The sequence below is a fragment of the Periplaneta americana genome, chromosome 4 (assembly GCF_040183065.1).
Source record: "Periplaneta americana isolate PAMFEO1 chromosome 4, P.americana_PAMFEO1_priV1, whole genome shotgun sequence".
Lineage (NCBI taxonomy): Eukaryota > Metazoa > Arthropoda > Insecta > Blattodea > Blattidae > Periplaneta > Periplaneta americana.
In genome coordinates, this window is record NC_091120.1 from 39137335 (window position 1) to 39151841 (window position 14507).

General features: G+C 34.5%; 1 protein-coding gene across 1 annotated transcript in view; it reads right to left on the reverse strand.

The window, feature by feature from the left end:
* The window catches only part of LOC138697730 (uncharacterized), a 28991-nt gene extending 18195 nt beyond the window's left edge, over window positions 1-10796 (reverse strand). Inside the window, exon 1 of the mRNA XM_069823211.1 lies at window positions 9938-10796. Coding sequence (XP_069679312.1) covers window positions 9938-10637 — 700 coding nt within the window. The 5' untranslated portion in view covers window positions 10638-10796. The remainder of the gene's footprint in view (window positions 1-9937) is intronic.
* Between the last annotated feature and the right edge of the window lie 3711 nt (window positions 10797-14507).

Here is a 14507-nt window from a genome sequence, read left to right on the forward strand (position 1 = left end):
TCAGTAACATATACTATATAGCCACCACTCAGTAAAATATAGAAATCAAAATCTAATTTAAGATATTCTCTACATCCACTTATATAACCCCAAAACGTTTCACTTTCATATCATCAATATAGCATTAATATGTATAATTAATTAAAAATAGTCACATCATGGCATTAACTACAATAATATTTCATTTCTAATGGTAATAATGTCATCAAACCACCTCAAGTTTTGTAGTTTTTAATATCCAATACACAGCTGTACCCAGAAAATTACACACCACAGAATCGAACTTGTAAATTATTTTTAGTAAGTTAAGTTTTTAATAACCAATTTAAATATGTCAGCATTCTTGCAGATCATGGCCTTCGTGCAATATTGTTTACTGTAGCATGTGTTTTGTTTTATTCTGAAATGCAACACGGCCGACTTGATGCTCGCTTCGCTTCTCCTTTACAAAAAGCTTAGGGAATATCAAGTCGGCCGTGTATGCTATTAGCTAGTTCTCAAAACTGACGACAGATGGATTTTGGAAAATAGGAAAATTATGTTTAAAAATTGACATTTCACTGAAAACTACTATTTTTCCGAAAAACTTTGAGTTCCAAGCTTCAAAATGAGGGGTCATTTATTAAAATCCGTCCAGCTGTTTTCCCTTAATTTCCATTACCAGTTCAAATTATATATATATATATATAATATATATATAAATAAACCAGATTCCGTAATACATTATAATATCGCAATATTTGCTATATCACTAAAAGATAAATATAAATGAACCAAACATCAAAATATATGGCAATAACATCAAGACTTAATAGACTACTGATAGATAAATAGAAAGGAATGAACCAGACATTAAAATATGAATGAATGAATGAATGAATGAATGAATGAATGAATGAATGAATGAATGAATGAATGAATGAATGAATGAATGAATGAATGAATGAATGAAGTGCATTTATTGATACACAATTATACAAACTCATGTACACAAGATCCTTCGCACGAGCCCGTACGGCCATTCGTGCTATAACTACGCCATAAGATATAAATTAGAATCTTCTTCATGAAATACATGTATTGGTGCTTAATTCAAATGTGTTTTTTTTTCAATAATTTTCTTGTGGTATTCCACAGAGCTCGCGGTATTCAAGCAAGGGTTTAATTTATATAATAATTAACTCATAAGCAACTTTTCTTCGCCAGAACGCGATACTTTCTATGATTCTTGGCCCCGTAATATTTTCGAATTCCATTGGTTAATTCCTTCAAAGTATTTCCAAGTCTCCGATCATTTTAGAACATGTCAGTATTTACCTGCAAGACCATCAAAAACTTTTAAAGTATTGGAAGTGATTTGACAATAAAACGTGTAAAGTATTGGCAAATCTTGAACAGAAAAAGTGTGCTTTGTCCAAGAATCAGTCTTAGACACGTAAAGTCTTAGAAAAAAGTTTTGTCGCACATCTACTTCATAAGTCCCAGAAAGGAGACAGTGCGCGTGATCAGACATGCAACGAAACAAAACTAATTTTATTACCTCAACTAGTCGTTCTCATGTGAACCAAGTCGCTCGTTCTGTGATCATGCGCACTACCTCTTTTCTGCGACTGTGCGACAAAACTTTTTCTAGGACTGTACATCATGACCATGCGCATTTGTTGATACGTACTTTATCCTTACATTGGAAAAATTATATGAACGCTAATATCACTCGAAACATAATAAAGTCACTGAAATATTGCGAATTTGGAAAATTTAATTAGAGAGTACAGAGAAGCTGACACTATTATATGAGACTCTAATGTTACTATGGAGAAATACAGGAGAAGGACGACTTATACTTAAAGAAAACTGACAAGAGTTGCGGCTGACCTAGAAGATTATTATTTCGAAGACACAAATGCGAATAAAATAACATCAGGCTTAAGTAATAACTATGCATAACCTGCATTTTTAAGAAGAGTAAATATTTAATATATTGAAACTTAATGAACCAATGCCGACAAACCGGTTTATGGTAGAACAGGTTGTATTGTAATAATTGGTAAAAGACCTGCCTGTCGTTTAAGAAGATGCATCTTTAACATCCCGGACAAAGGCTGCTTTGAACCTGATTGATTTACACACGTTTTTATAGTCTGCAGGAGAGAATGCCTGAAGTAAGGAACCTTCTTCTTGGAAATAATATAAGTGTAACGACTTGTTAATTATCTCTGCAGGTGAAAATTAATATTATCGAGTGTTATTTTAGGTAACACGGTTATTCTAAAAAAACGTATGAACCCACATTTCCCAAGGTAATAGAGATGGAATGAATATAATGGTATCTTTGTTACAAATAGTGCATGATAATAATGATTATGCTAACAATTATGGAAAAATATAATCATAGTAATTTCAAAGTACGAGATAGCGATGTTATAATTTCAGTTTCATTTTTGGAATTGAAACAGTGGTGATGTTTTATTCAAACCAAAAAATTTCCAATTTTAAGGTAGTACAATATACTACACATAAACGCAGAATATTTGTGGAAATGTAACTTATTTTGACTAATAATCACATATCATTATTCCAATTATCATTAGGGGAGAGTTGGATAGTATCGGACATCGGGTAATATCGAACAGTGCATTTCTTTCATCTACCACCATATGGTAGTACCTGAATGACATGGTTACGTTTCTCTATGCGATATCACAGAAACGTAACCATGTCAATCAGGTACTATCATCGTGTGGTAGATGAAAGAAACTCACTGTCCGATATTACCCGATGTCCGATACTACCCAACTCTCCCCTAACAGTAATTTTTCCCAGTATTCTACAACTTCTAAACATGTATTTCACCGATCTGTTGCAGTCTATCACGTACAGAATTTCAGTTTCATTATTTGTTTATCGATCTTCATCTTTTTTCTTCTTCCGATCATCCCCCTTGCATTATATTCTCCAATTTCTCATTTCTTTCTCATGCTTATAGCATTTTGATCTTTCCCTATATAGCATAGTCGTTGAACTTAGGAAACCTCCTATGTGGCAGAACAAAACATAATTTTTTAGGAGGAAGAAAACATTAATTGAAAATCAATGAGCCTATATAAAAATAAGAAGTAATTCTGTAGAAAACATAGGTGAATATGGTGAACATAAATAACATCATCGAGTATCAGGGTGGGCCTATTGATAATTATTTTTTTCTTCCTCCTGAAAAATTATTTTCTGTACTGTCATAGGAGGTTTCACAAAATCAACGACGATGTCTTACTTACTTAGGCCTACTTACTTACTTACTTACGGCTTTTAAGGAACCCGGAGGTTCATTCCCGCCCTCACATAGGCCCTAAGCCCGCCACCGGTCCCTATCCTGAGCAAGATTAATTCACTCCCTACCATCACATCTCGCCTCCCTGAAATCCATTTTTATATTATCCTCCCATGTACATCTCGGCCTTCCCAAAGGTCTTTTTCACTCCGGCATCTAAAACCAGTCCACACCTGCGGAGTAACGGTTAGCACGTCTGGCCGCGAAACCAGGTGACCCGGGTTCGATTCCCGGTCGGGGCATGCTACCTGGTTGAGGTTTTTCCGGGGTTTTCCCAATATGAGCAAATGCTAGGTAACTTTCGGTGCTGGACCCCGGACTCATTTCACTGGCATTATCACCTTCATTTCATTCAGACGCTAAATAACCTAAACTGTTGATAAAGCGTCGTAAAATAACCTACTAAAATAAAAAAATAAATCTAAAATTATTACTCTACATGCATTTCTGGATCCAACCATACGTGTTACATGCCCTGGATTTAATATTCCTAATTATGTCAGGTGAAGAATACAATGCGTGCAGTTCTGCGTTCTGTAACTTCCTTTCTGTAGCTTCATAGTCACTTCTGTCCATTATAATGGTAATTTAGTAAAATTTAAATTTCTATTGTTTGTTTTGAGAATACCAGTTTTATTTCTTGTCTCCTAAGTTCATTAAAAGTCTTTAAAAATGCATGAAAAATTATTCAGTACCGGTACTTACTTACTGGCTTTTAAGGAACCCGGAGGTTCATTTCCGCCCTCACATAAGCCCGCCATTGGTCCCTATCCTGAGCAAGATTAATCCATTCTCTATCATCATATCCCACCTCCCTCAAATCCATTTTAATATTATCTTCCCATCTACGTCTCGGCCTCCCTAAAGGTCTTTTTCCCTCCAGCCTCCCAACTAACACTCTATATGCATTTCTGGATTCGCCCATACGTGCTACACGCCCTGCCCATCTCAAACGTCTGGATTTAATGTTCCTAATTATATCAGGTGAAGAATACAATGCGTGGAGTTCTGTGTTGTGTAACTTTCTCCATTCTCCTGTAATTTCATCCCTCTTAGCCCCAAATATTTTCCTAAGCACCTTATTCTCAAACACCCTTAACCTATGTTCCTCTCTCTAAGTGAGAGTCCAAGTTTCAAAACCATAAAGAACAACCGGTAAAATAAACAAAGTATTCAGTTTAATTTAAAATTAATTAAATGCTTTTCTTTTTTTACTTTTTTTATTGCTAGCGAAACGCAGAGGTCGTAATATTTCGAAAATTATATTACGTAGCTTCGCGTTCATATACAAAAGATAATGGGAAACTGGTGGTCTACTCACTGGGACAGTTAAAAGTAGCTAAATCCACTTGACTGACTAAGAACAGAAGAGTGGGTGTCTTATGCCTCATGGACTTTTACGAGTAAGCAAACAAAATCTTCATGAATGGCATTCTCGTCTGTTTGTACACGACATGGGCAACGCCCACTCCACCGTATTCAGTAAGTAGTAGGTCTGTCAAGTGGATTTGGCTATTTGTAATGACCCAGAAGAGCAGAATTAAGATAAATCTGTTTGTTTTAACGTAAAGGCTATTTTAGAACGGAAATTTCCCTCCACAATAACATTTAGGACAAGTCAAGTTTCAATTATTTGGGGCGCAATATTGCATTTGATGGGACCAGTTACTTAGAAAACAAGCTGTAGACCTATTTATTATGTCAACAACTATTAAGTACGAGAAAACAAATCTTGCTAAAAGGAGTAAGGAGTGACACAGTTTTGAAATAATAAGTTATAGAGTCTAGAATTGAACAAAAACTAACTTCCACTCTCGCTCACTGTGTTCGTTGCATTTCTCTTGCGAGTCTTGTCTCGTAACTCTCGTGCGCTTCGAGTCTCGCTCATCATTCTCGAAATTGCATTTGGTCGGCATGGAAAGATTTCGTAACCTTGAATAGGCCTAACATATATCATTGAAATAAATAATATTAGAAATATAATTGAAACAAAAAGACAAAACAAAACAGTATCTAAGTTATAAAAATGTTCTAGTTCTGTTATATATTACTTATGGTTATATAAATAGAAATTTTAATTTCTAAAAAACATAAAACATAACATTTAAATAAAGCGTTAATAATTTTTACTTGAGATTGCACACTTGACCTCAAACATACGAAAAGAAAATTCCTAGCCATTTAAAAAGAGCCTAGTAATTAAAGAAAGATTGGGGAACGGATTATTATACATTGAAAGGTAGAGATGATGTTTAAAATAAGATATTTGATTGTTTATACATATATAACAGTTGCTAAAGTAGGCAAAAGTTCAAGTGGCGATTCAAGACTGCTTGACGTTTGAGAGTTGATCACTCCCGAAGTCCCGATGTCTTGAAACACTCACAAGCAGTGTTTACGTGAACGACATAACGTAGAAAACATTGTCGTGCGGGTTTTCGGCTTTGCTGGCGCTGTTAGTCTTGCTTTCTCGATCGATATTCAACTCTATTCCCCACGCTTATTACTTCATGGTTTTGAAAGGTGGATATTGACATCCTGACGAAAACAACGCATTGAGAGGGCGAAATGAAATTGTTGAGACCTCTATCGGAATCTACACGACACGACCATAAACGTACTGAAGTAATCTGGCAAGATCTTAAACAAAACATATTTAAAATAAATTAAATATTTATTCAGTCAAATTCAACTAAATTACTTGGCCTATTATTTGACGAACATTTGAATTGCAAATTACATTGTTCACATATAATTCAGGAAATGAATGTTGTATGATACCAAATTAGAAATCTGAGATTTTGTCTTTGTCATAGAATCATTCAGTCCTCCTAATGTAGAATCGAGATTATCATATGGCATATGCTTCTGGGAGTCAAATCAAAAGATGAGTGATGTTTTTATTGCTCAGAAGCATGTTGTGAGATACATGGCAGGTGTTGACAATCGTACATCATGTAGGGAATATTTTAAAGAGTTTTAATATTTTAAAAGTTTATGCTTTAAATATTTTTAAGCTTATGGAATTAATACATTTTAATAAGAACCATTTTCATAGAAATAGTGATTTCCAATATTACAATACTTTTTAAGTATAATTTTAATATTCCAAAACATCGTTTAACAAGTTTCAACAAAACGTATAACATGGTCTACAGCTTGAAAGTATTATAATGGTTCGCATGATCAAATAATAACATATAAATGATTTGAGGTGTTTTAAAAGTTTATATCAAAAGAATTTTAACATACATCTGTCCCTGCAATTTATATTAAATATGTATAGGTTTACATTGGTGCTAATTAATTGTAATTTTATCAGTTTTAATTATTATTTTCTGTTCTAATTACCGTTTTTCTTTCTTTCTCTGACACGTTCTGTGGTTTTTTAACTCTTTTATGGACAAATAAGGAAATAAATAAATAAAAATAAATGGATTAGAACAGCTAATACACTTTTCAGGATCACAAACAGAATGAAGACATCCTCAAAGAACAAGAAACTGAACCTATATTAGAAGAAATACAGAAAAATGCAAAGTAACTGGACCTTAGATGTCCGAAGAATGGACAGGGACTTCATTTAGGCCTACAGCAAAATCTCAAATAAAATCATAGTGTAAAATAAATCAGGGACTTTTCTGAAGAGACTTCTAGGTGATAGGATGAAACGGTTCATACGACCAAAATGGTAATAATGATGATGATGCACAACAATAATTGGCCCCAATAAACAGAACAGTCAATGAAAGTCCTTATCTGTGAAGTTATTATCGGTAATGGTGATGATGGTGGTGGTGGGGGCGGTGGTAGTGGTTAGAATAAAATTTCTCTTTTAATTTTCTTTTTCTAAAGTAGTTTCAACCTTAGAAACGCTGTGATCTCTAATTAGAGGGGCGTTTTCACAAAACTCGTTATCTACATTTTTTTCGATTTTGAGGTTTTAGCGTATCCTTATGTTTTTGGGTCAGGAGAATCCAATGGTGTTATCAGAATTAAGCTAAAGTTGGTAAGTATATCAGTAAATTGATCTTGAAATAAAAGAGATTTTTCAAAACTCGGTATCTACAGTTGTGTATTTTAGAAAAGAGTTGTCTTAAAAAAAAGTAGATTTTGTAGATAACGAGTTTTGTGAAAACGCCCTATTATATTTTACCATTGGAATGTACATATGTAAACTTACAATACTTTGAACAATCGATAATTGATTCTACCCTAAAACCTGGAGAATAATGTAACAGATTCAAGGTTCATTCATAAATACCGTAATTTTTTTCATACGAATAACATACAGGAACACTGCAAAACGTTTCGTTTTCTCACTTCTTGCATAACGAAAATACGCATTAATAATACATCTCTCATGATTTCAGTACGAAATATAAATGTCTATTGCATACTTTTCTGCTTTGTATCTCAGTTATGACGTTACGTTTACAAAGAAATTTTGAACTGATCTCAACTTTTGCTGAAGGGAGGAATGTAGAGAAAATATGAGACTTTAGTACAAAAAAAAAGTATTTTTTTTATTGTAAATGGTTTCTATTACCAAATTCTACATGTTTGTACAAAGTTTCAAGTAGGGCGATTGGAAACCCTCCTAAAATCTTCAAGTGTTAACTTTAAGTTCATTTTTCTCTGCTATAATATTTTGTGCATTTCTCTTCATCCAAATCACTTAGGCTTCTACACATTTGTAGCGAAGAAGCTGAATTTTTCTCCATATTTACATTACCATGGTAAACAATTTTGTTCATTATGTTATTCTGACTCTCCAAATTTCAAAAGAAAAAATATATGTAACAGAAACAAAAGAATTTTAAAATGTTGTGGTTGTTTCACAATTTTTTCTCTGTAGTCTGGTATATTTCTTCCTAACATGGCAGTGGTATTATAAAAAAACATTCACACCGATTGAATGAAATTTGAGAGAGGAGTAGATTTTTTTAAATTTGTTCCTTTTCAAAAAATTTAATTACTGAAAAAATAAATGTGTGATGAAATTCAAGCAACTAATTCTGTTAGGTGGTTAGAGACATACTTTTCCATTATACTCGTACGTTTTACACTTATCGGTACAATTTCCTGTTTTCTTTCTTACCTGAAGACAAAAATAAATAATTATTTTATCTTATTACGAATGACATTTACCCTTATCGTTTCTTTTCTTAAACTATAGGTAGATCATTAAAAAAACATAAAATATACATAAATGAATTTTTTATGCTCCCAAGTAAGAAAATAAAACAGCTAAATCGTAGCTAAGATGGTACCGAGTTGGATTCGAGATCTGAGGTTAAGGACAATGTCAGATTAATTTCCTTGGTGAAACCTGGGACTAAGATCACTAAATAACATCTTGCTATCAACAATTGGATTCACAGGCATAAAAAGCGATGCATTCGGAACAGGAACAAATAAAATTATAAATACTTTTTAACGCTTCTTGGTAAAATTAAGTTCACATAGCTATCATATTGCATATGTCATTGCTGTTTATGATTTATTTTTAAAATATAATGACTAATCATATATAGGCCTAAGTGAAGACATTTGCTTATGCACTCAAATATGAAAATACAAACTCGTTTTGGGGAGTGAGTCCAAAAACATATCTTTACAATCCTACAAAGTAAGATAAGCCTATATACCCTCATATTTAAATTATGTGGTTGACGTAAGTAGGTACACAAAATTAGTTTCTTTAAATTCATATGAAAGAGATTTGATGTATTTTAATCATTTATAATATTATTTGTACATTTTATATCGGTAAATTTTTTTTCAGAATACTAAGTATAATAGTTCATAATTAAATTATGTATATATTAATTTCTATATTGAAATAACCATCATTGTGTTCTTTATTTAAAAGAAGAGTCCACTAATGTTTTACTAAAAATCTTATAGGCCTATATCACACGTGTATAATTCTCGGATAAATTGTCTTACAGATACTGAATATAATGAACAAGTTTCTTTCAACAATTTCAGGGAAATAATTACACAAGTTTTTTCTTCCTTTTAGACATATTTTTTATGAAACATTTCATAGCGTGTTCGGGAATGCCATTGATTTAATTCCCGATATGCTCAGTTAATTTAAGTGAGCGATTTATTATTTAAGTGAGCATTTTACTTTTTTTTTCCTTTAAATGTGCAAAAATATTATCCGAACAATTTAATTTTTAGTTCTGAAAAGGAATTTTATAATGTTAACATTTGTTGGGTTCAAATTTCTGCACATTAAAAGGATAAAACTAAAATTCTTTCAATTATTTATCATCATAATACACTGCTCTCCTGAATTGACTGAGCATATTTGGCCTTAAATCAGTGACTTTCCCAAAGCACGCTATGAAATGTTTCTTGTAAAATATTTTTTTTCGAAAAGGAAGGAAAACGAGCAAAACTGTATTTAAAATAATAACCCCTTGAAAATAATGACATTACTTATAGTTCACACTGTATAGGAAAAACTCTTTTTTATAACGTGTATTTCCATAAATGTATCAAAATCGATATTTTTCGAGAACTTCTTAAAGTTATACCTTTACACTTCGTATAATGAGAAGACAAACATTTAGCTTTAGAATCGCTGGTACTTACCCTTCTCCAGAGCCTTCCCCGTACGAATGGACATGCCGACGTTGAGCGTCCCTTGCTCGTCGGGGCTGGTAGACATGACGACGTCTGCGTCGGGCAGGACGCTCCACCTGAGGGAGCGCGTCCTCACGAACGTCCACACCTTGTCAGCAAGCAGCTGACTCACCAGGGTCTCCTCATCTTCCTCCTCGTCGCCGAGGGCGCGGGGATGGTCCAGGGGTGGCGTCTCCTCCTCGACCTGAACTTCCGACGTCGTCTGCGTAATGTGAAGACCCTCAAGCACTTCGATGTTGGATTTCTTGAGCAGGCGATTCATGTAACTCACCAACTTCAACATAACGCAAGACGACACATCTCGCTTGCTGCATTTACTATTCAACTTCTGCAACAATGTGTTCTCCTGATCTGCCTGTTGACCGTTACCGACGATCTCATTCGCTTGATTACCAGCGTCGAAATTCCTAGCCTCTCGTGAAGGCGTCGTCTCTGGCACGGCGTCGGGTTTATCAGGCGTCGCCGGCTTAACATCTACCGACGCCTCTTCTTTGCTCCCAGCTTCCGTCAGCATTTCTTTCACGTCCTGATCCTGGGTGGTCGACGCCACGACGTCAGGCGTCGCTACGCTATCGTCCTTGGCTATGGGATTCGCCCAAACACACGCCAGGACGCACAAAAGCAACACAATCGCAGACGCTCGCCCCATGTTTGTGGCTCACGGAATCGCACAGGCTTGTATCGCAGAAGTGAATGAATCTTCTAGAAAATCAGAGGGGAGAGTCCAGTTGCACCGCCTGCTAGAACATTTCCGAATGAGATGATTTTTGTTCCCGTGTGTTGTCAGCCGTAATAATGGTGAGAATCTGCTAGTGACCCGCCGCTTATATCGTATTGGGGGGGACCTCCTCCGGATGGCAACGGCGGCGGCCAGAGGGGTGTTGCTCGCTCAGGACTTCGCAAACCGGTACCCACGAGAAAACTTGCTCCGCGGCTCTCTGGGTGATGCTACGCTATGCGTACGCGTGTGTATGTGTGTTTCCTACACCGCTTTTACACTCAATATCCCCGTCTTCGCAACAATTTGTTATTACTGAATGCAGATTCAGGTGCGTCCAATTCGGACGCTAAGCTGCGATGGAGAAAACGTATAAGAGAAAATGTAATGCTTCTAAATTGTGTCGCGCTATAACAATACTCCTTTACAGGTGGTACAAGAACGTCATTTCCGTTCTAGTCGATTAAATTATCTCCGATAGTTCTATTTTGTACGTACAGGATGTACGAAGGCTTTGGTCGCGGGCTCAATGAATATTTGTTCTTTTTCAGTGTGGTTTTCTTGTTGTCTCAGATGAAGATATTGGCTTATATTATTTTATACTTAATGTTGAGTTGGTATTTATTAGGCTATAAATAATAACTATGAAATTTAATGGTTTGTTTCCAAAACCTGTCATTTCAGCGGTTTCAGTCTATGGTACGTATCCCACTTACTACGTATGTAAAAATGATAACATTTATTTTATTATACTTGTTGATAATTATTGTAGTTTACATATTTTCTTCTACAAACTATTGTATGTATAATAATAGTAGTAGTAGTAGTAGTAGTAATAATAATAATAATAATAATAATAATAATTTATTTTGCATGCAACATCAATCATAGTCTTCGGTTCCGTCCTCATAATTAAAAGAAAATATAAAAATATCGGATAGGTACAGTCTTAGAAAAAAGTTTTGTCACATAGTTACTTAGTTTGTAGTCCCAGAAAGGAGGAAATGCGCATGATCACAGGAAGAGAGACCTGGTTCACAAGAGTTAAAGACTAGTTGAGATAATAAAATTAGTTTTGTTTCGTCGTATGTCTGATCATGCGCGCTGCCTCCTTTTTGGGACTTATAAAATGTCTGTGCGACAAAACTTTTTTCTAAGACTGTATGTAAGACATATAAGTAAGTGGTACCTAAGAGGTTACGTCCAATTTCGGCTTCCACTTCAAAATTTTCTAGAGCTCCGTCAGTGGAGCAGCGTAACTCGGAGTGAGACTAGTGGCCAACAGGCTTGGAGCTCACATATTTAGTTTCTTACAGCCCCCAACCCCTTGCAAGGACGCGTTTTGAAACCTTTAAATTTTTCCTCCCAATTATCCCCTTTCGATATTTCGATTTTTTTTTTTCGAGAAATCCCTCACCCGAACCCATTCCTGTTAAACTGGGTCTCGGAAAAGCTTAGGCCTATGTACAGAAAAAATATTCCAGTAAGCTGATAAAATTCAGAGAACTTGCGCCGTTTATCCAAGCGACCCATTCTAGCTGTGACGCACTCAAAATATCATTAAAAGAAAGGAATTCGTGTCCTCAAAGACAAAACCATTAATTATAAGAACAAAGGTACGAAAATAAAGCAAAGGCAAGAAGAAGTAGAATGGTTTTGATCCATTGAATTTAGAAATAAACGCTTCTAAGGCAACCAATTTTTCTTTTTTAATTCATAACTCTCAAGTATCTTTTTAGTGCTTTCTGGTTCTGGTTATCGATGACGCTATTTTGTTAACAATGTGACGTTGAAACATGTTCAGGTTTTTGTCTAGCGACAATCCTGATATATTAAATGTTTTTATTTGCAGATTAGTTAATTAATAATCCGGGACATTCCCATTCATACACATTGTCGGACTCTAGACACCCAGGGAACTCTTCCTCTTCAAGGAAAATTCCCCGAGAGCCACTAGAAGCCAGTATGTTGACCGCCAGACTATGGAGGTATCCAAACAATTTATTTATCGAAAATTGTTATCGTGGTTCTAAACCCTGTTCTTTCAGGAATGCAAAAATAGAAGTGGTTTCACAATTTTGGATACTTATACGTACAATCATTTCGTATGAACGTAACAGCTGATGTTTTCAAGTGTAAATGCATCTTTCTATTCAATTGTGTCTGTTGTTAATGTCTCTATTTAAATTAGTACTTTCATTTAACGACTCCTTCAATTTCAGATGGTATTTAGTAATGAAATTGAACGTAGGAAACCATGTTGAAGATTTTACACCTCACTCACTTTAAAATACATCTTGTTTATTCTAGGCTACAACGGATAGCTTAGTTACATCGAGAACGAATCTATATTAAAATGCTGATATGCGGAGTTTTGTGCAAGAAATGTAATTACTAAAAAAAGTGAAGCCTACATTTTGCTTTAACTTTTAACTCGTCTTCATAGGAACGAGTATCGGGTTTTTTCCCGGGTATAAAAGAAGGGCAAAGTGTTGCATCGACTGCGTTCTCTCCTCTCAAAAAAGCGTGGGAACTCCCTCTATTTTCTTCCTGGCGTATTTATGAGTACGGTACAAAGAACTCTGTTTTTAAATTTTACTAATAATTTACGATTATCTTCTTGCATATTAATTATGATTCATTATTGTATGTTAAAACACGAAAACTAACATTTAAATGGTGCTAAATTCATAAATTAAATTTCTATTGTTTCTAAAAGTAAGAAAAATCAATTTGCATCAACAATGCAACGGAAATTTTTAAATATAATCGAGGTTAAGGAAGTTGAGATTTTGTCAATGACTCCTTTTATTTCTAGTTAAATGTTTGACCATGAGATACTATATCACGTTTTGGATTTTACTGCATTGTGAATTACTTGTGTAGCTAATTTTATGAAAAGGTTGTTAATTGTATGTTTAAAAATTAAGTACCAGAGAGATATGTGGGACACATCTCCTACTGAAACGCCATTTTAAGTTTTTGGACTAGATTTTTATTCATACGTGGAACACTTAATTAAAAGTTAATTACAGAAGTATTCATGGATATTATTTATGGTTTAATTCTAGGTAGTGAAATGCTTTCTATTCATCTATCCCTTGAATATAGATGACGTATCAGGTTTTTTCATGTTGTAATTGTCATAAAATTTATATTAGACACAGAAGAGATAAATTAATTCTTGAAGAGAATGAACAAGAAAATTACATGATAATGACCATATTATTTCAAATATTAATTTCGCTATAAGACTGAAATATTTTATCGCTTTCCATATATATATTTTAAAATTACTATTATACTTTTACTACTTCATACTACTTTTTACCAATAAAAAGGTAAGGAATGACGTGTTTCAACCAATCATGGCTGCTTATCCCTACAATTTTTATCAGCCACTAGCATTTGTTTTTATTACTTCCTCAGCATTTGTGTGTTTTTATCACCTCCCTAGTATCTGTTTCTTTGTTTGGCATCATTTCAAACTGCAGATTCTTTACGGTACTATAAAACACGCTTTTCGATCGTCATTTGTTTCCCACATAGTCAACTGAAAATGGCAGCTCCGTTCAAACGTTTTGGTGAAGCCTTTTGACATGTCGATATTAAGGCCGTGTCTCAAAGCTCAAGTCCATACTACACACTAGTGACTAGCAACTAGATGACTTGTAAACTACACACTAGGGAGCTTTGGACATGTATGCTTGAAACATGGCCTTCTTCATAGATTATTTTTCTAAAAAACCACGACATCACAGTGCAGCACTAAATTAAGAAGGCAGTATCCTAATGCAGTTT